At 32.4% G+C, this 23857-nt stretch overlaps 1 protein-coding gene across 1 annotated transcript in view; it reads right to left on the reverse strand.

Moving 5' to 3' along the window:
- Positions 1 to 23857, reverse strand: part of SCAP (SREBP cleavage activating protein) — a 163921-nt gene that overhangs the window by 78824 nt on the left and 61240 nt on the right. Inside the window, exons 3-4 of the mRNA XM_072540484.1 lie at positions 7134 to 7364; positions 5170 to 5347 (exon numbers count right to left, since the gene is read on the reverse strand). Of these exons, the coding sequence (XP_072396585.1) occupies positions 5170 to 5347; positions 7134 to 7364 (409 nt within the window). The remainder of the gene's footprint in view (positions 1 to 5169; positions 5348 to 7133; positions 7365 to 23857) is intronic.

Raw genomic sequence — 23857 nt, forward strand, 5'->3', positions numbered from 1 at the left:
TCGGCCGAAATTACCCCTGTCATAAATGGTACCCCTTGATTTATGCAGGTAGGCCAAGGGATTACCGGCCGAAATTACGCCCGCCGTTCGCAGCTTCTATTCCTTCGAACACAATTTACCTGTCTGTTATAGTTAGGTCGCTCTGTATTTCTTCTATTGTTAAAATCTTGTCTATTATTATTAGTACTGTTATTAAAATGTTGTCTATTATAACTAGTATTGTTATTAAAATTCTGTCTATTTTGATTACTGTTATTATTATTAAAATTTTGTAAATTATCACCATACCTAGTGTTATTGTTATATGATTGTCTATATTGTTGATTATCATTTTTATTATATTGAAAGTTATTATTGTTTTTTCTGTTGTTATTATTACTTGTCATATTGCCTCTTTGTATTCTTTGAATAAAATTAATAAAACTATCTATTGTTTGAATATTTTGTACAGTTACTGTTTGCACAACATCAACATCAAAATGTCTAGATACATTTAAGACTGTTTCATCCTCTCTAAGTGGCGGTTCTAAATATTTTGCAACTGTTATCAGTTTCAATGCATAATCTACCATATTTGATTTTAAATTGTGATTATACTTTCCAAAATATAGAATTTCTCTAAACTTGGCTTGCTCTAGTTCACCCCAATAATAATTTAAAAATTTATTTTCAAATGTTTGAAAATTATCTAAATCATTTTCAATACTAGCAAACCAAGTTGCTGCATTGTCATTTAATGTCATTCTAATATAATCTTTAATATCATTAATATTATTCAAAAATCTTAATTTATGTTTTAAACTATTTATGTATACTCTAGGATGCAAATTTTTTATATTACCAGAGAATTTAATCCCAGTCTCATTTGTTAAATTTAAGTAAGGTCTCCCTATGTCTCTCATTTGTGAAATATCATCTATTCTCTGTTCCACATTTCTTATTTGATTATTATTTATTTGGATATTTTGTTGTATATCGTCTAATTTTTCTTCTGTGTTTCTCCTGTCTTCGTTAATTTTTACTTCTAAGTTACATTTCTGCAACTCTATTTTCTGTTCTATATCTATCTTATTATCTTGAATAATCCTCTTTACTTCTGTCCTCTCATTTTCTATCCTTTTCTTGTAGTCATTCCGTATATTTTTTATTTCATTTGCTACTTTTTTCTCTGCACCTTCAAGTTTTTTATCCATTTGTTTTTCTATTTGTTTTACAATTTTATTATTATTATCTTCTATTTTCTTTTCTAATTTTCTATAATTCTCTTCTAATTTCTGTTCCATTTTTTTCATGTCTTCTTTGACTTCTTTTGAATTCTCTTCCAATTTTTTTATGTCTTCTTTGATTTCTTTTGAATTCTCTTCCATTTTTTTTGTATTCTCTTCCATTTTTTTTGTATTCTCTTCCATTGTCTTCTTCATCTGCATCATTAATGACATCAAAGCTGCCATATTGACATTTTCCTCTCTTTCTGGATTCATTTCTGCAGTATCTTGTGGAACTTGAACTAAACTCTCCTCTTGTATAGGTTGTGTTTCTACTTCCACATCTTCTTCATTCTTTTTGCTTCTTGTACCTTTCTTTCCTTGAGACATTTTGAGACTTTACTTGTTCAACTATAATTAAAAATAAAATCTATAATTTTTGCATTCTAATGAAAATTAATTTAATTATGTGAGAGCACTTATCTTCCCAAACTAATTCTTTTAAATAGAGAGCCACCGCGTTGGGCGCCAAATTGTTATGATGTATTGTTTGTTTGTGAATGATGAGCAATGAGTATTTTTAATAATATAATATATAGGGTTTTTATCGCGGTTCTCAAAGAATTAGTTTGTAAGTACTTTTTCAAATTATCTTTATTATAACTATTATGAAACACACACATATATATATATATATATATATATATATATATATATATATATATATATATATATATATATATATATATATATATATCTAACCTAGCCAATGTAAATTTAAAATAAACTATCTTTAAATTGATATTCTTATAAAACTAATTAAATTCTATAGACAATGTAAAATTTAAACAAACTATCTTCAAAATTGAAACTGTTATGACACTAACTAAATTATATTAACAAAATTTTGTACCTTTCTTTCACTGAATGCCTAAATGAACTGTTTTCCACTATATAGATTCTAATCACCACTGAAGTCTTCGTACTTCGGTTATCCTTGTTTTTGTGAAATTACTTTTTCCAATTATCAGCTTCTACCAATTTAAGATATATTTTTCTTCACCAGCATTTATAAACCACCAAGCAAACCAGCAAAACAGCATTTATATTTATTCTTCTTTTCAATATACCAATATCCAATTATTATAAGTTGATTTATACTAATCTCCAATCATAATATAATTTTAATTTCTTCCAATATTCTTCTAATATACTTTTTTAATCTTCAATAATTATTTGTGTATAATTATAAATGTGCATAATTTTTAATCTTCATTTTACTCACTATATTAAACAATTGGACTATTTGTAACTGATTGACTGTCTTGAAAATTCTGAACAATTGACTTCACTAACTAAATAAGTCTATCTTCTACTAACTTTCATAATAAACTGGCCTCATAGTAATTGTAACTCATAACTGATCCCTTCTAATCCAAATCACCGGGTATTTATATCTTTTTTTCTGTTCTAGAATCATCTGGCAATAAATCATGTTCCATTTGTTCTATTAAATACATGTCTGAATTTTCTGGAACAAACCATTTCGCAAACATGGCCATCTCCGGTGATCCAGAGAATTCCATTCTTTTCTATTAATAATTTTGTTGACATTTAGGCTTTTCAGATCAGAATAAACATTTAAATCATTAAATATATATAAATTAAACATTTTAAACTAACATTATTATTATAACCCCACTTTATATTCGTATTATGATTAATTTCTGTCTGTCAATTTACTGTATAGTTGGTTGCCTATGCACATGGCTCACTTAAATATATTTACAACATTAAAATACAACTTTTTACACTTATTATATGCTAATTTATTAAAAATGCCCTCACATAAATATATTTTTATTAAATTCTCTAGTATATAACTTCTTAAAATAACCAAATACTTGTTATATCTAAAATTATCTAGTATATAACTTATAAATTAATTTTTTAAACAATATCTTTCTTTCTCCTATATCATATCAATATATATATATATATATATATTTCCACAATCACAACTTATTAATAACAAAATAATGAAATGAAAAAATGTCATATAGCCTAAAGATCCCACTGTAGGATCACTACGTTCACAACGTAGATAGTTAAACTCATATTTTTACATATATTTACAATTGGGAGAATCTATCAATATAAAAGGCTAGGATGTCACACTGTCCAGTAAGGTAACTACGCCACCTAGGAAAGAAATCTGAACTACCAACATCTACCAAAATTAAATACAATTAAGTAAAAACTGTAAAAATGCTGTTGAGACAGAAAAAATACACATTTCGGCATTGGAGCGTGTGATGCGTTAAATGAAAGGGCACTACACAGTATTTTTAATATTAATGAACGTATAGAGACATACGAAATAGGATAGGGCACTATGGATAAAAATAGATTTACCATAACACAAATTTTGATTTTTTGACTTAAAGAATGCCTCAGGTTGAATACAAAATAAACAACTGATTGAATCCTAACATGCGACATAGGAAATGAAAGGGGAGGATATAACGAATATATTCAGATAGAAAAAATAAACAAGGCGACTACTAAAAGGGTAGATAGGGAAGATACACAGTATCTTTAATATTAATGAACGTATAGCGACATACAACATATGATATGGCACTATGGATAAAAATAGATTTTCCTTAAGACAAATTTTGATTTATTGACTTAAAAAAGGCTTCAGGCTGAGTACAAAATTGATCGAATTCTAACATGCGATATAAATCTTCTCGGCTATTTAATATTCTTTTTTAAAAGGTTTAAGAAAATTATGATTTTTACATAGCTTAAGTTTTTTTTTAAGACTAAAGCATGAATCAAACCAAAGCTGGGTTTTGGGAGGCCTGTTATGTAGTTTCTGCAAATCAGGTAATACTCAAATTCTTGCAGAATATAAAATAGTAGAACATATGTTACACCCAGCTAAGATACTCACAGACAGGAACAGTAACAGTCAAATCCTAATTTTGAAAGATAAAATCAGATTCCACTTCCAGACAACGATGAAAAAGTAAAGCATATATCGCTGTTCCGGAAGTATAATAACAATTGTAAAATTTAAAAAAATGACTTTATTGTGCCGGAGGGATCAAAACTGCATTTTCAACATATTTGTAAATCGTCGTAATTTTACTTACGGATTTTGCCATGTGATTCCGTAAATACAGTTATGATGATTTAAAAATATATAGAAAATGCAGGTTTAACCCCTCCAACATAATAAAGTCATTTTTCAAAATTTTACAATTATGTGTTTATACTTCTGGAACAGTGATATTATAATTTTGGAATATTCTTTGAAACTAATGGAATATTTTAAATCTTGCAACAGCAGCATTTTTCGCCAAATCTATTGCGCACGGACCGGCACGGACCTAGGAGTGGATTCAAAATTGGAACCGTGAAAATGCGAGAGTGAACCTACTGATTCTTTTTAAGCAATATACTGTGGCCATAGCCAGACAGGCAAAGACTCGTCCAGAGTAATGATGCCAAAGTAAGAAGAAGAAGAGTCCACATCAGGATATGGTTAGGTATTTCCTCCTCCGTCATAATCTGCACATGGCCATACCAACCCAGTTGTTTAGTTTGAACTTATATTATTATTATAATTATGCGACGAAAGAATTCGAATTGAAATTAACGTTATTCGACCTGAAACTCTTGGAAACGTGTTACGTGAATTCAATCAAAGGTTCCAATTAAAACGTTGACACTGCATTTGTCCGCACGCTACAGTGTAAGATAAAAGCAATATAACAGAGCACATAAACCAAAAAGAAAGGTATCTTGCAGAAAACTGTTTAAACACTTCTCATCTGTTTAATGCGAAGCAAAACAACTTTAAAATAATAAGTTTTTTTTTCTTAATTTTGTCAATGAACATCATTTTAAAAAACTAGTAGCCCTAAAGCACAGTTATTATTTTATTTATACTTACATGATAGTTAAAAATGGTACTAAGTATTGAGCTATCTTGAGAAAACTGTTGAATATCTTGATTCCAGAGATTCGCTGGTGATAGTACAAGACAATTGTATTGGGGTAGAATGTTTGATCTATCGTTTGTTCTTTTAATTGCTTCAATATGAAGACATACATGACCCAAATTTTTTAAACTAAAAAGAAAAATAAATTATTTTTAAACCCTTTTTAGAGCATAATAGCGCATAATTTGGCTTCAGTGGATTAAATCTTAAATAAAGTTAATATCTTTCCTGACTTTGTATATTATAAAGAATTAGATAAAACGAAGTAAATAGACAATCGGCATGACAATTAGAATATTTTTGAGGAAAATTATAATTACATAATATAAACCACGGAAGTTATTAAACAAATCTAAATAGATTTAATATTCATTTAAAAAAAAGTTACATTTATATCAACGAAATATATTAATTACTATTTAAATGGGAATAAGCCACAATTAAAGGTTAAAGTACGTTTATTGACGTTTCAATTTCCACTTCGGAAATCGTTCTCAAAATACATTTTGAGAATTTTGAAAACGATTTCCGAAGTGGAAATTGAAACGTCAATAAACGTACTTTAACCTTTAATTGTGACTTATTCCCATTTAAATAGTAATTACTTTAAAATGCCACAAGAAAATAGCTTCAGAACAACGGAATATATTACTTAGATCTGTGTAAATAATAATTGATGTATTGAAAATTGATAAATAATATGGTTAAAACAAAAACAGAAACAAAACAAAAACAGAAACATAATATTAATATAGATGTTCAAAATGCCATAACAAAACGCAAACGTCTTGGAACATCCTAATCTTAAATACAAGTTTCTTCTAACTTTACTTAACATCTCAGGCGTGACCGATCTAATCGCAATTTTTATTCGTCTCCTTAAGTCAGCAAGTCGAGGGGTTTAGTTTTCTACACAATACTTGTGACGTAACCCTATGAGAAGAAATCTAGTAACGTCAGATCAGGAGATCGTGCTGGCCATTCCATCAATCCTCGCCTCCCTATTCACTGATTTGGAAATATACGATTAAGGTACTGTCGGACATTGATTTGGTAATGAGAATGGATTCCATCCTTAAACTACATCGGATAAGCTGGAATTTATTGACAGCTACTTGTTAATTGACAATAACACTATATTATAATTCTTCAAAACATTTTTTTTAAAGACTTCTTTTTTGGTCTTGATCCTGTCAATTTTTATAACATTTCTATCTGTCAAACTACTACATTTCTTTCAAAATGGGACATAAGCCTTAAGAACAAGTTGATGCGATTTAATTGTTGACGAAACTAGAAGTAATCCGCACGCAGAGGAATGAATGTTTAATGGAAGACATTCATAACGGCCATTATCATGAAAATACCAATGGGAACTTTTGCACAAATTTCAAAAAAAGGGAAACGTTGATGACAAGAAGCGAAAGGGACGGCCAGATATTAAGTACAGAAAAAAACACCAATTGAAAGTATAGGATACAACAGAGTGAGTCAAATTCTTACATTTTTCTTGAAAATCGCACTCAGTTCCCAGAAAAAGTAAACGCTTGTACAGGAATTCGGTAACAGTTCATTGTTTGATATTTATTTTTTAATTTAAAAATGTTAAAGAATGTCTTTAACCCTTAATCTTTGAAATACTTGAGAATCAACTTGACTAATTCCGTGATTTCTAGATAGCTTTCTAGTAGTATAGTGATCCTCCCCACTATTATGCATGACTAAGATGGTATTTAAACGAGCAAAATCTTGATATGCAGAAATGACATGTCTAGATTTATTTTTGCCAAGTTACGTTAAATCAAAAGTTCTTAAATAATGCGACTAGATTTCAGCAGAGACATTTGGACGCGATCGGGAACAGCTTCCTGCTAGAATGTTTTTTGTATAAAATTTAGCAGTATATTATATCTACCTTTTTTGGTCTTGATAATTCCTAACAACATCTAATAATTTAAAAGCCTCATAAATGGGTGCCCGAAAAGCATCCCCTAACGTAAGGTCAGCTTTCCACGGCAATACTGCAACCCTCAGCACTATCTGTTGAACGTAACAAAAGGGTTGTGGAACTCCTTCTGTGTTGTTGAAGTTCGCGGTCCATACCTGGGGTGCTTTCCCAGGAAATGAAACATTTACCAGGGGTAGCCTGAAATAAAAAGAATGTTATAAACAGGTGATATTTAAATTAATTATTGAAATAAAACACAAACACTGAGATATGCGAACACAAAAATAATTTTTGGAAATTATCGATGAGTCCTAATTTTGTTTCTCCAGGAAGGAGATGTCTATTTATTTGAATTATTGACAGTTTTTCTATTATTTTCCAATGAAAATTCCTTTACGTCTAAAATTTTATTAAACAACGATAATTGTTATAAAACAAAAAGTTATATTAATATTACTTGTTTTCGTTTTTATGAATTAGTTTGAATCTTATGTGACAGACTGTACCTGGGGCTTATATTCGTAAGTAAGTATAAACGTACTGTTTTTAAAAACAACTTATCTGCCTCTAGGGTGCTGGCCGATCCCTCAGATAAGGGTTGCGTCTGCCCAAAATTAATCGCAGTAGTGTGGTCTCAAGTTGTTAGCCGAATGTGGGGTACGCTCTCTCTTCGTCTCAAAAATGCAGTGAACAGTGCATCAGTTTTCACTATATTCGCGCGCCATTCAAACACTGGTATAAATAATAAACAATGTTGTAAAGAATACTCTTTTATTCATAATAGTTATTGTGTAAATATTCTCTTGTTATTAAATGTGTAGTATCGATCGATTACTCTTTATTTTTCTTTAAGTACAACCCGATAAAACCAAACACATACGGAATCACCGCCGTGAAGTCTGTTTACTTATATCGAAGGAATATTTTTAACAGTTCCATGGTTCTAAAATATTTGGTACTGTAACTCTGAGGAAAGGAATTCAATAAGCTTTCCCCCAACAGTTTGTGGAGATTACTTCAAAGTTCCACCACTCATTTTTTGATAAGGATTAAATGTGGCTATGTTTATGCCAACAATAATAATTTCAAAATAGACAGTTAGATATAAGGTTACAAACTAGAAGCACTAATACATGGTATATCTATTGAATTAATAAGATTTTTATAAATAAATCTAATGAATTTGTAATAAAAGTTAATACTTATTCAGAAAATAATTAACTTTTATATCCTTTCTCTTTAAATCCAGAAATATTTAAAAATATTCTTAATAATAGACGGTCATGTAATGGTTACTAATATTCTCGGATCGATAACTCTTTAAAAAGTATTTATTCATTAATGAAAAATAATAAGGGAAAAGTCATATCATGAATATTGGATAGATATTAACAGTAGGTAATTGCAGCTGCTAGAGACTAGCTACTATGTATTTATAATAATATCTCTAATTTTTATGAAAGTCCACGAGCACTCGAAATTCAAACCTTCACAATGTTTTTAGTAAGTTTTCTATATTCGCTTATTAAAATTAAAATTATAATTTTTAGGCTTCTTAATACACTGCCGAGCATAAAATTAGGGTCACTCCGTAATTTAAATTTATTTTAGAAATTATTATTCCTTTTTAACTATTTTCGGTTGTAACATAGTTTGTTAATGGATTGCTTGAAAAAAATGGTTGTTGTTGCTGTTTTGATAAGCGTTTAAGGTAAAAAGGGCCCTTTACACTAATTCCTAAATACCATTATCAGTATAGTTTTTGTTTCTGTGATTTTAACGTCAATTGTAAATTGTTTGTGAAGTGTTGTCACTGTCAGTGTATTGTAATGAGTATAAGTTCTGTTTTGGCGGCAAGAATTCTGGCGGTGTTAGACGATGGCGACGGTCAGCGCGAAACTGCGAGAAACGTTGGTGTAAGTCTCTCGAGTCTGCAACGGGTATAACAACGGTACGAAGAGACCGGTCTGCTTATTCGAAGACCTGGTTCAGGTCGAGACAGAATTAAACAAGTTAGAGATGACCGCATTGTCATTTCTAGTGCTTTGAGAAACCGAACGGTCACGATAGTTTCCCTTCGAAATCATCTGCAAGAAGTGAGAAATGTAAACGTAAGTAAATGGACAGTTAGGAGGGGACTTCATGCTGCTGGTTTATTTTCTCGAACTAGAGTAACTGGACCGCCGCTTTCCCGTGAACACCGAATTGCTAGATTGAATTTTGCACCAGAACAATTCGGTTGGACAATACAGGATTGTAGTCGTGTATTGTTTTCTGATGAATCGAGATTCTGTCTTACGGGATCAGAAAATTGTATAAGAGTGTGGCGACGTTTAGACGAGAGATATGCTTAAGCATTTGCTGTCCAGGGACTTCCATTTGGTAAAGGGTCAGTTATAGCATGGTGAGGCATATCGTTTGCCGCTCGCACGGAGTTCGCTATTATCGGGAATGGGACATTGACTGCGCATAAGTACCTGACATAGGTTCTAGAAGACCATGTTTTACCGTTAATGGTTATTCTTGGAGACGACGCAACATTTATGCATAATAATGCACGGCACCCAACTACTCGGATAGTTACTGATTATCTTGACGAGGTTAAAATCACACGATTTGTTTGGCTAGCTCGCAGTCCAGATATTGATCCAATAGAATATCTTTGGGATGAGATGAAAAGACGTTTACGGGGTCATGGTACCAGCCTCCAGAAATTCAAAGGAGCTTCGCGACATATTGGTGCAGGAATGGAACAATCTTCAGCAAAATGTGATCTAAAATCTGATCCGAGCATTCCTGGCCATTTGCAAGCTGTTTTCGCTACCAGAGAAGGGAATACTCGCTACTAAAGTTCTTAAAATTTATTTGTTTCAACAAAAAGTATATCAAATTCAAATTGTCACTTTTCAATATTTAGTATATCAAAGGAAATTTGTTCATTTTCATTACTTTCAATAAACTTTGAAGGACAAAAACGTTGTTTTCTTAAAGTAGTCCGTTAGTTACCTATCTACCGAAAATAGTTAAAAAAGAATAATAGTTTCTAAAATAAATTCAAATTACGGGAAGACCCTAATTTTATACTCGGCATTGTATATTATTATAAAATTTATTAACCCGCCCACATCATGATAAAAAAATTTAATTTGGTCTACTGACGAAAAAAAGTTGTCCCTCTCTGTTGTTCCATTATGCAATACATAAACTTTTTACGTTTGTTTCAGAACCCATTGATAATTATTATTGGTGACTAAAAAATTATTTAAACCGGTAATTCTCGTAAGATTACATTTATTTTCAATGCGATGAATGCCTACCGGCCATGGTTGGCTACTCAACTGACTAAACTTATCATAAAAAAAGTAACCTTGAAAACTGATATATTTGGTGGAAACAAATTTAGAGAATTGTACTATGACAAGAGTAATCTTAGTTTGTAAATAAACCAGAATATAAAAACTTATTTATAAAAGCAAATGTACAAGTGATCCTAGGTTAAGTTCAAGTTCAATTTGTTATTGAACTACAGTAGATGAATCATAGAAATGAACTGTAATTTATAAAAATATATAATCATGTATAAATGACCATTCATAATTTTAATTTGGTATAAACTAAATAAATAAAATACGAAGATGCGGTTCTGGAAGTTTCATATTTAAAGCTCATTTATTAAATAAATATTTGTGTTTAAAATTACAGTGAAATTGTTATAATTATTACTTGCTATGAATTTGCTTAAAACCCTTTGTTGACCAACAGTACTTAAGTAGAACTTTATAAAAGTGTTTATATCGTATCGTATATCATATATGTATATCATATATGTATATATATATATATATATATATATATATATATATATATATATATATATATATCTATATCATATCATGTAATAAAATCTGTTTACATTAACTTCAAAAATACCAAATTGCATGACGTTCAGACTGTCCAATAATTATAAATTTTATGTCAATGTCGATATTTCGAAAAATGACATTTGTATAGTCGTGCTGATTCTTTGTATTTTTTCCCGACATTTTCCGGACGCGAAAAAGTTTTTATATTCGATGAATTTGTTTTATAAAGAAGAGCTATTAATGCTAAATATTAGATATTTATTAATTTTCGTGTAAAATGGAATAAAGTGGTGTGAACTTCAAAGTACCGTCGTGTCGGTAGGCAAGAATGATTTTCTTTATTTTTCGCATTAATTGATTTGCCAATTATACAGCTAGGTATTTGTTTTCAGATGGTATCCATTAGTAAGTGGAAAGATAAAGGACCCCTCTGTCATAAACAACTCTTAAGAAATAATTGAGAATTTTACTTTAAGTCATACCAGAAGATAATTATACCAGAGATCTTCACTGATAATGAAAAAGACTTAGAGGATGATACAGAAGTTCAGCCCGAGCTTGAAATAGATGCAATCGAAAGTGACCAATAATAATGAAATAGGTTCTACAGAACCTAAGAAATACAACAGTACTAGCAGAGATAACCAAAAATCTGGCAAAAAGAGAGATCCAGAAAGACAAAGTGCAAATGGAACCCGCAATGATAAGCATAAAAAGGGAACAACTGATACCAGAGATGTAGAAGAAATTTGTATAAAATGGCGTAAAAAGATGTACAGATTAATATATCTGAATACCTTCATCATTTAGGAAGAGTATAGTATAAATTTGCTGTTTTCCAAACAGCAACTGAGATATTTTTGTCATTAGTACATTCTCTATTAGATGATACAGCATTTCAAAGCAAGTTATGTGCAACTCAAAACAGAAATATATTGAACCTGTAGAAGAATGAATTTTAACTTTAATTGGTATTAATATTCTAATGGGATACTATAAATTGACTAGTTGGCGCCACTAACTACTGGTCAACCGCTCCCGTTTGAGAAGATCCTGTGATAGGTATCACATGCAATGACTTGAAATTGATTTAACATGATACTTAGCAATATTCATGTAAATGATATTAAAAAAATTCCCATGGAAATACTGAATTGAGACGAATGATCAATACTCTGAATGACATGTTCCCACAGACATACTTTCAAGGGAACAAGAGATACCAGATAGCGGAGAAGTGATACCGCAATAGAAGACCGGAAGATACGGCATTAGAAGACTTTAAGTCATCTAATGCGGGGAAAAAAATACATATTGTTACAAAATATAATGCAGGGAAGGGTTGAAAGACGAAGGAATCCGACCCGCAGACGCAGAAGAATGTCTTGGATGAGAAATCTCTAAGAAAGTGATTTGGTTGCACCACAAACGAACTGTTTATAACAGCTGTATCTGTATATTCCAATAGCCTTGATAATATCCAATCACTGATACGAGAGGAACGGAAAGAAGATCTTAAGAAAGCATATGATAGAGTTCGTTGTGAGATTCTGTGGTCGATGCTTAATAAGAAAGGAGTTTCCGGTGAATATGTAAAGATTGTGAGATACATGTATGATAGAGCGACAGTTGTGGCAGATAAATTTCATGTGAAAATAGAATTGTAGCAAGGCTCCGTGCTTAGACTTAATTATTCTCATTAGTGTTGGATCATATAAAAGCGTAACTAAAGGGTAACATTGCCTGATACGAAGCGATTTAGAACAAAAAACAGTGCAGACGAGCTCTTGGGGGAAAATATTTAAAACTTAGTATAGCCGGCTGATATTAACACAGGGTGTTAATATCAGCCGACTTACTATGACTTTCGTATTTGTAATGCTATCTCCCGGACTATTATTTTTAATGATAAGTGCCGTCGGAATTTTTTTGTTAAATAAAAACTTAATTTGCCGTTTTTGCAAAACAAGTTGAAAATATCTATTTTTGGGTTCTGTGAGATTCAATAATTTTTGGTTTATTTGAGAATTTTAAATGTCATTAGTTTTCATCATTTGCACGATCGGTACTGTCATTTCAGCTGTAGTTGTCACGATGGTTTACAGTATACCTGAACGCGTGGAGATAATTTTCATATTTGCGTTATTATTTAGAGTGTTATTTACAGTTTAGAGAAACGAATTCAGTGCAAAATAAAAAAAAGGATGCCCCGAGATTACTTAATGAAGCATCCCAAATTGAAGTCTTTGGAAATTTTGCAAAGGTGTTGAAATTACATAAGTTTCACCCGTACAAAACACAAATTCTTCAAGAACTAGGCGATGATGATCCAGACCGACGAATTGAGTTTTGTGAACACATGACTAAAAGAATTTGCGTTGAACCGAGAATGTTAAAAAATATTTGTTTCACTGATGAATGCAGTTTTATGCTGAATGGTAGTGTAAATAAACAAAACTGTCGGTACTGGAGTGATGCGAATCCGCATCGATTCAGAGAAGTTCACACTCAATATCCTGAAAAACTGAATGTTTGGGCAGAAATATTAGGCGATGCTATAATTGGCCCCTTGTTCATACCAGACAATTTAAGTGGCGACATTTATCTCGATATGTTGGAAAACACCATCAAACCTTTAATTGTACATGAATTAGAGAACCAAAGGGACGATCAAGTCAACCTAGCTCTAGACGAAGATTTGCTGCACAAGATCCCGTTAGGCACTGGTTGGATACTAATTATCCGAACAAATCAATTGGATACAGAGGTCCTATTGAGTGGCCACCAAGGTCACCAGACTTTGGAGAATTTGAAAATAGGCTGTATTATTGTTTACAAAACAACGGAAACCACCTTGAACATTTACTTAAGAGTGTGGGAGCAAAATCACAGGCATTCATTTGCTTTTTAAATGCATTCATTTTTTTCTCCTCATGACATGAAAGAGTTCTCTTTCATGTCATTTTAGTTCCCCTTACTATCCTAGAAACGGTTTCAAGCATTTTTCGATATCAGCTTTTGTTCGTCACATATAGCCCATTGTAAGTTTTAAAATTGACACACTGTATGCATCGATTTTCTTGAAATTTTGACAGTAGGTAATGAATAGCTCAAGAATTAAAATCTACCATATGCCAATATGTGCTATTCCCCTGAGAGTGGTTACCACCCCAACTCAAGAGTGGAAAAGCTTTATATAAAAAAAAAACACAGTAGTCGCTAGAATAGTGAATTTTAAGACAAAACTGTTCTTTAAAGTTTTTTCGAAAAGTCAGTATTTTGGGAGTTATTCGTGACTGAGAGTTCACAAATTACACGTCAAAAAAGCATGTTTTCAAACGATTTTTCGTGAATAACTTCGCGAATAACAAAAATTTTAACTTTATCGGGAAAACTGTATGGATATAAAATAAAGCTTATAAAACAAAGGGATCTGTTTTTTAATATTACCGTAAACATAATATTAACAAACTTATGGCTGTTCCAAAGTAGACTTTACTCATCAAATACAAAAATTCAAACATCATGTTGAATACGTAAGTTTTTCGTGGAAAACTTCAATAATGTTCACTAGTTTTTCATAATTTACCATATTACATGTATGATAAAAATATTTTAATTTATTATATATAAATATAAAATTTCATTAAAATCGGTGAAGCGGTTTCGGAGGAGTATGGCAACTAACTGTGACACCAATTATGGCTATTAAAAAAGGGGTTACCCTTACCACTTGGGGGTACCCAGTGGTACCAAACTAGGAGACCGTAGCAAGGTTACGGTAGCCTGGGTACCGGGGCACGAGGGTCATAAGGGCAATGAAAAAGCAGATGAAATGGCCAAACAAGGCTCATCATTGCCATTCATTGGACCGGAACCCTTCTGCGGAGTTGCTAAATCAGTAACAAGAACGGCTACAAGGAAGTGGGTAGCTCGCAAATCTCTGGAATGGTGGAGGAATTCACCAGGACAAAGACAGGCGAAACAGTTCATTACAGAACATTCGCCAAAATTTACGGCAGACCTAATAAGCAAAGACAGGAAAACAGTCAAGGTCATAGTAGGTCTTCTAACAGGGCACTGTAAGCTGAATAGGCACTTGAAGCTGATGGGATTATCAGATGATGACCTGTGCAGATTCTGTCACCTCGAAGAAGAAACAGCAGAGCACATTTTATGTCAGTGTGACAGTCTGGCAAATGTGCGGTTCTTTGCATTAGGAGAAGAAAATCCACCAGCAAATAGCTACATGGAAGGTACAGTCTCGAAGCTACTAGAGTTTATAAAAAGGGCCAGGCTAGAGAATGTTATCTAGGACTAGAGGACCACAATAGATCTGAAAAGGTTGCAGTGGAATAGGCCGAAAGGCCACCTCTCTTAATCTAATCTAAACCACTTGGGGGTATAAAAAAAAATAAGATTTAAAATAAGAGAAAAACTGTTTTTGAACTCTTTCCGTACAATTTTTTAAAAATTATCTTTATAAAAACCTCCTGATAATAACAAACACAACAAAAAAGAATTATCTAATTTGGTGCAGTTCGTAGACGTGAAGTTAAACGTCATTTTATATTCAAATGAACTACAGCTGTAAAGGTAAAGCCGTAAAAAAATCTTGTATAAGAGCATAAAGTAACTTTTGTATGGGAAATAAATCCGATGCTTCTACTATTTTCTCACCCATTAGACCTTTAGGACTTCAAATAATTATTTCAAAACGAAAATTAGCCAAATCGATTCAGTTCAGTTCGTTCTCGATTTATTATAAAAACAGTTATACGAACATAAAATGACGTTTGGTAAACGTCATTTTATAATATTTTATAACTACATGGATCAAATGAACTAAAACTGTAGGGTTAAAGTCATAAAACATTTTGAATTTACAATTAAAATTCATACATTCATCGAGATAAAAAACATACTATCCCCTACGTTGGACCAACAAATACACTTTCACGAAATTTTATTGCAATCTGTTCCGTGGTTTTTGAATATTAGCTTGGACAAACACCGTCACACGAGATTTTTATATATAAAGATATACAATATATAGAAGTACTCAGTTTAAATATTATGTTTATATGTGATTAAGCCATAGTTGGTTGCAATGAAAGTTACATTTTATATTTGTTTTTGACGTTTCGACTTCGGAAATTGCTTTTCCGGAAAAAAAATTAATACAAGTAAAATTAAAATAAGGAGGTTATACACCAGTTTGTTACGTACATAGACATATAATACAAGACAGACTGACTGCAGCAAAACAGTCGCGTTCCCCCAATGCGACAGAGAAAACTGACGCAAAGCAGTTCCTACATCTCTGTCTAGTAGGCCGGGTTTATCGACCTTTTCATTGGTTGTTTAGGTCACGTGGTCGATAAACTTGGCAAATTAGAAAGATGCAGGGACTGCTTTGCTTCAATTTTCTCTGTCGCACTGGGGGAACGGGCTGGTATTGCAACGATCAGTCTATCTTGTATTATATGTGTATGGTTACGTATTGGTCAATCGCCAACAGTAATTTAAAACAAAATCAAAACCAATATAAAATAACATAATAAAACCATAATATTAAACTTTGATATGTCATGCACAAGAACACAGTTTTAGAACTTTTTTAAATTCAGTTTATTCTGGAAAATATTTACAATACTATAAGGATACCTAGAAATCGAGGAAAAACAAAATTAAAATGAGCAACCCAAGTGATAAAATTGTGAAGACAATATGATAATTAAAAATTAATAAAATATAACTGGTAAATATGAAAAGAAACTATAAAAAAGACAACAATTAAAAATTTGCTGAAAAAGCGGCATATAGTTACTAAAAATAAATCTATAACATTTATTCCCGCTTTCCTTAATTATTGTTTTACAAAAATTATATAAACATACTTATTGTGTAACTACTATGATTTCTTACTAACCATTATTGAGACAGAATATAAATGAGTGCAAATTAAAAAGCAATTTCATGCAAAATTAAACAAGTAAATAACATAGCATTAGACGAAATACGTCAATTTTACTACAATTTCCTTTTTAAACTAGGTAAATAATTAATAAATATAGAAAACAATACAATTATTACTACATAAGTTTTCATTTAGATAATATTTAAATAATTTATTTAAATATATTCCGTTATGTCGTAAAGCGTGCCCAACATATTATAAAGGGTGATTCATTTAGAGGTACTTTTTTCAACAAGAAACAACAATGAAAAAAATAAATTTAATTTGAAAATATTTATTATCATACAAAAGAACCATTCTTTACAATTACTTCTTAAAGATAATTTCTTTTAAATGTTGGCCATGACTACGGATAAGTTGGTGCATTCTGAAGTTCCAATTCTCGATGACTCGTTCCAGCATTTCGATTGGTATTTCACCAATCACTCGAGTAATATTGGCCTCCAATGCCTCAATCGTATCTGGTTTATTCATATAGACTTTGGACTTTAAGTAGTCCCAAAAGAAAGAGTCTAGAGGTGAGATGTCACAGGATCTAGGCGGCCAATTCACTGGTCCAAAGCGTGAAATAATTTGTTCACCGAATCGTTCTCGCAGTAAAGCCATGCTTTCACGAGCTGTATGGCAAGTGGCGCCATCTTGTTGGAACCAAATGTCGCCGAGACATTTCAGCTTCAAATTTAAGTACCAAATAGTCCGTTATCATGACACGATAACGGTCTCCGTTCACAGTAACATTCTGGAAGGCCTCTGTTTTAAAGAAATATGGACCAACGATTCCACCAGCCCATAAACCACACCAAACAGTTGTTTTTTCAGGGTGTAATGGCAACTCTTGAACCTCTTTGGGTTGTTCATCACTTCAAATACGGGCATTTTGTTTATTAACGTACCCTTTAAGCCAAAAATGGGCCTCATCTGAAAACAAAATTTTTCTCGAAAACAGTGGATCTTCTGAAAGCAAATCAAGAGCCCATCGACTGAAACGGTGACGACTCGGAAGGTCGACCGGCTTCAGCTCTTGCACTAATTGAATTTTGTATGCTTTTAAACCAAGATCCTTACGTAAAATACGCCAAGTTGTTGCATATGACAAGCCAAGCTGTTGAGAACGGCGACGAATCGATTCTTCATTATTTTCGAGTACACTATCCGTTACCACCGCTATATTTTCTTCAGTACGTCTGAGTATAATTTTTGTTTTGTTCTTATTAGAATGTCTGTAAAGTTAGCAAATCCATTTTATAAGGCCGAATTCAGACCAACTCTATAATTTATTGCTAATTTAGTACGGATAGAAAAAATTTATTGCTGCAGCTGTTTTAGAGAAACAGTTGATATGCTAACTTTATTATGTAAGGCTACTATAGCAATAGCTATATCTCGTCAAGACGTCAAGAAAAAGGGATACAGAGCCCATCTTGGCGGCATATTTTTGCTAATTAATTGCTGTTGCTTGGTATATTAACATATCCCCAAAAGCTACGCCAGCAATCCAGTTGGCTATAGCTACGCCAGTTTCATCCTTATGTTGTTTTCTATTAATTGTTGTAGTGTAATAAACGTATTAATTGTTCCAGGTAGACATACTCGTCTACTGTCTCAAGTGCAGTGTTATTTATTAATACATCTTGGATATCCACTAGCTCGTTGTACGTGGTTTTTGTTTTTATTAAGTTCATTTTTAGGCCAACTTCATTGCTATCTGCATTTAGGTCGCTTATAAGTTCTTCTACTACAACTTCGAAGTAGTCAAAGAGTTTAAATATCTGGGGATGGTAATCACAGAGACAACCACATAGAAACAGAGGTCTCAGCAAGGATAGCTGCAGGAAATAGAGCATTATACCCCCTATCACCATTATTATTATCTAAGCTGTTAAAAAGACAATCTAAATTAAATCTGTACATATAAATTATTCACCCAGTTGTTACATATGGAAGTGAAACATATACTCTATCTCAGCGGGAAATGAATACACTTTCTTCTTTAAGTTCCATCTTCTATCGAAGGTTGGAAATCATCATGACTATGCGGACTCTGTTACACTACTGGTATTTAAAAGGAAGGTTCTCCGAATGATATTTGGTCATCAAAGAGATGAATTGGCAGGAGAGTGGAGAAGGTGCCGGAATGCTGAATTAGCGACTCTCTATGGTACTGAAAACATCGTCAGTCATGTGGTCATGGGGTAAGATCAGAGGAAGACAGAGTACTAAAGACAGCGTTTTTTGAGAGACCAGACGGTAGAAAATCAGTAGGCCGTCCCAGAAAAAGATGGAAGAATGATGTTGATTTATTCCAATGCGGAAATCGTTTTCAAAAAACCTGTATTTATCAATTGTCGCTTTGTGGCAACTAATTTCACAGTTAACTAACTTGGCCTCGATCTTGTAGGCAACTAGCCATGTTTTGAGTTAGAAATTCTGAACGTGTCGTTGTACCCTGGTATTGATACCAGATTCTGATCTTTATGTGCTTATGTAATTAATTGTAGATTATGCCTCTTTGACCTTTCATTAACCCATCAATACTGGTATATTCTTATTGCTGACTTCTTCTGTCAATACTGATAGTTCTGCTACATTCTGTTGATGAGTTTGCTACACATTTTTCTTCATTTGTAAGATGAGAGCTGCTTCTGCAGTCGGAAGTTCTTTGATTTTTCTGTTTTTATTTTCCCATTGTATTCTGTGCTCTTTTTTCCAGGCATGTTTGCATATCTAGGATCTGTCAAAGCCTTTGTTTTTCATGTACAGTTAATGCTCATTTATTCTATCACTTAGTGGTCTTGGGGTTTCTCCCACATAAAAATTTCAATGATTTAGAACTGTCAAAGGTGTAGTCTGCCCATCATTTAGTGATACACGTCAATAGCTCAATTTGCTTGAAAACAATAATCATAGGGATTCGATAATCGCTGGAGCAATTGTTTCTGCATCTCCAAATCAGATACGCTCATTGTTTGTGATCATTACTTCGGCAGATCTACCATCGAATCGACGTGAAGAAGTACACGTCAGATCACATTTTATATCCAATTCGTGTGAGTTAAAGGAATCCCAATCTACGAGGTGAATAATACGAGATATATAAACAGGCTTTGCTTTTGATCGAAGACGCTTTATTAACGCCATGTGCAGCAGGTTGTTAGTCAAGTTAGAAATCACATCGCAATATCGTGAATTGCAAAAGTGTGAGGAAAGTTTGTGAACAAAATTCATGGTGGTAAAATGAAAATTGCATTTTGTTATATGGCTGCACATTTCCAAAAAATGCATTTCCAAAGTACATAGAAAATAAAAAATTTAGAACTCAGAAAATACCTATCGAAAGTAATGAGTTCAATTTTGTTACTCGCGGGTTATCGAAATTAACATACTCCACAAGACGAGTTTCACCCTGGGCACCAGGTAGCTCGGGGACCATCGTCGTTATCATATTTGTATTCAGCGACTACGAAAACCCACGAGTTATGACAGTCGAGTGTTTTAGAAAGAAATTAACATACTCCAGGAGACGAGGTCCACCCTGGGCACCAGGTAGCTCGAGGACCATTGTCGTTACCATAGTCGTGTTCAGCGACTTCAAAAACCCCCGAGTAACAAAATTAAACTCATTCCTGTCGATATTTTCTTAGTTGCAAATGTTTCATTTTCTATGCACGTTGAAAATGCATTTATCTTATGCACAAAATCTTATTTTCATTTTACCACCATGAATTTTATTCACAAACTTTTCTGACACTTTCTCGAATCGAACACAAAAAGTTTCCGATCAATTCATCTTGCTGCGAAAAATTGGTAGGTTTAGTGCTTCGTCTCCTTGCCTAAATATGTGTAATTTATTCATTATACCTATAATTGATTTCGTAAGATATCTGAGATTCCAAAAGGAAACAGTTTGAGAATAATATACTCACTATTTGCCTGTTATTTTGTCTTACTAGCGTACATAAACTTTTTCAGTGAGTTTGCTCTGCGGAAAGCATTTGTGAGATCAAAAACAATTACCTACTTTTTGTCAAAGTTAGTATTTTCTTTCTCGCGATTTCTTTGAATATGGTAACCAAATTTTACTACATTCTACTGAGAAATTTGCAATGGAATTTGTTTCAGTTGACAAATTTCAAAATTATTTTTTAAAAAATATTAAAGTTTTAAATTTCACTGCATTTCTGTTTTAATGTCAGTTTCATATTTATGTGATAATATTTCTCGTCCACTGTTATAATAATCTTAGCAAATTTATTATACACTTGAATGCAAAAAAATCGACTCAAAATTATTTTGCGAAAGTTCGTCTCCTGTTTTAATCAAAAAAGGTGTAAATTTAAAAATATTTAGGATAAAATTATTAACCTCATTATTGAGTTTGAAAAAGTTTTGATTTTTGGTAAATCGGGTGACGTATTACAAATAAATAATGCAATACGTAGAGAGGGGGTCAGAATTTGACTCATTGAAATCGATACGCAGCGACTTAACGCGTTCGGTGAACATCGTAAGCATCAATTTCCATAGCAACCCACTAATACATCAGTCAATTAAGTTCGCAACTTCATAACAAATGGATACCACATCCATCAAAGCAGCTCAAGCAGTAGCATTATTGAGAGAAGACCTGAGCCAGAAAGCCGTGGCAAATCGACTAAATGTCAATCTGCTGTGTCCCGAGTGTATCGTCGGTACCAAGATACTGGTGATTATGTCCGCCGACAAGGAGGAGGTCGTAAACGAATAACAACAAAGAGAGATTATCGATTTCTTGTATCTAAATCTCTGAGAAATCGACATTTGACTGGTGCTAATCTCAAAGAAGAGCTTAGAGAGGTTCGAGATGTGGTTACCAGCGTTTGGACAGTCAGAAGGAGACTGAAAGCAGCCAAACTGACACCAAAAAGGGCAGCTACGGGTCCCAAGGTAACTGCAGCCCAGAAGCAAAGACGACTAGAATTTGCTCGCGAACATCTGGATTGGGACGACTATCAATGGAGTCAGGTATTATTCTCCGACGAAAGTAGGATCTGCCTACATGGCAACGACAAGAGGCGTCGAGTCTATAGAAGGCCAGGGGAACGATTTGCTCAATGTTGTATACCAGAAATTGTGTCATATGGAGGCGCTTCTTGTATGTTTTGGGCAGGCATTTCTATGGATGGCAAAACCGAGTTGGTTTTCGTGCCTAGTGGAGGACGTGGAGGAGGTTTAACGGCGGATCGTTACATCAGAGATATTTTGGAGGAAAATATGGTTCCATACGCGGGATTTATTGGTAATGCCTTTATTTTATTGCATGATAATGCACGATGTCATACCGCACGAGTCACCACCACCTATCTGACTGAGATCGGTATACCTACAATAAATTGGCCTGCGTTGAGCCCGGACATAAATCCAATAGAGCATGTTTGGGATGAGCTTAAACGAAGGGTCCAGGATAGAAATCATGCATCAAGGAGCATAATGGAATTGAGAGCTGCACTTAATGATGAATGGGATGCAATGCCTCAAGAATTTATTAGAAAAGTCATCCGATCCATGCGAAATCGATTGGAAAGTGTAATTAGGAGTAGGAGTGGTAATATTAAATACTGAATAATTAAGAAATTTATGTTGTAACTGATGATTTCTCTGTTCATAACGTCTTTCTTGCGTTAGTTCCAATGATGAATATTTAGGAAACTCTGTTTGTATTGCATACTATTTTTAAAATGCGTCTTTCAAATAATGCAATAGAAGTTTTTGTAAGTTCAATACTAAAATTATTGTTTGCACATTACATTTTTTTATTTTCATACTTCTTACATTGAAACAGAAGGTGTAATCTCAAATATCGCTTTTGAGTCGATTATTTTGCACTCAAGTGTAGTTTAGGGATTCACAGTAGTTTCAAGACCTTCTTTATTCTTTCTTTTTTGTAAAGTTACTTATTTATAAATTAAAAGGGATAATCAGTTTTTAGTGTTTTACCATTTTTATCATTTTAAATATTTTTTAATAATTCATAGAGTTGAATTGTAATTTAAATAACTGTTGGTTTTAAATTTTGTTTAAAAATAATGTTCCCCGTTTAAAATAATCCATAAGTATATTTGCTAATAACGGAGATAAAATAAACATATTAATATAAATAAAATAAGAGCACACAATACTAAATCACAACTTTGTTTATAAACAATAAAGATATCTAAAATCTCAATATGTAATATAAGTAACATAAGCAATAATCTAACTAAAATATTTTTATATAAAATTTAGTTTTTAAACATGGCTACTTAAAAGTGCTTATTGTAAAAATAATGGTTGTTGTTTTATAACATAACAGTTCATTTCACATATTGATATTGTAAACGTCCTAGCAGTGTATTAGCAAAAAAACATTTAAAACTTTATTTATCAAAAGTAAAAAAGAAGTGGTAAAAATATTTAGCCAATTATCATTATTTCGTCTAATTGGAATGTTTGCATAATTTCCAATTTATTCGAGTAATTATGAATCTTTCGTAATATAACTAATTATAAATTATTGCCATTCCTCATTCCCGAAAAGCTCGGGTTCGTTCGGAATATTATTTCCATGAGATTTTTTGCATAATCACTTTCATGAAATACCCCAAAATAATGTTAAAGAGGTCGCCCAGGCGAAAAGATGTTCAAATTTTTTTAAACAAATTGTAACAGTCAATTTTTCGGCCAAAAGTTGAATTTTGATTCTTGGTGAATTCAAAAATAATGTTTTTGCTTGTGTTTTTGAGCCTTGAAAATCGTAATTTTGCGATTTTCTCAGTTTTAAATTATTTCTTACTCGAAAACGATCAAGTTTAGAAAAAACACTACAAGAGACT

This window comes from Diabrotica undecimpunctata, chromosome 8 (assembly GCF_040954645.1).
Source record: "Diabrotica undecimpunctata isolate CICGRU chromosome 8, icDiaUnde3, whole genome shotgun sequence".
Classification (NCBI taxonomy): domain Eukaryota; kingdom Metazoa; phylum Arthropoda; class Insecta; order Coleoptera; family Chrysomelidae; genus Diabrotica; species Diabrotica undecimpunctata.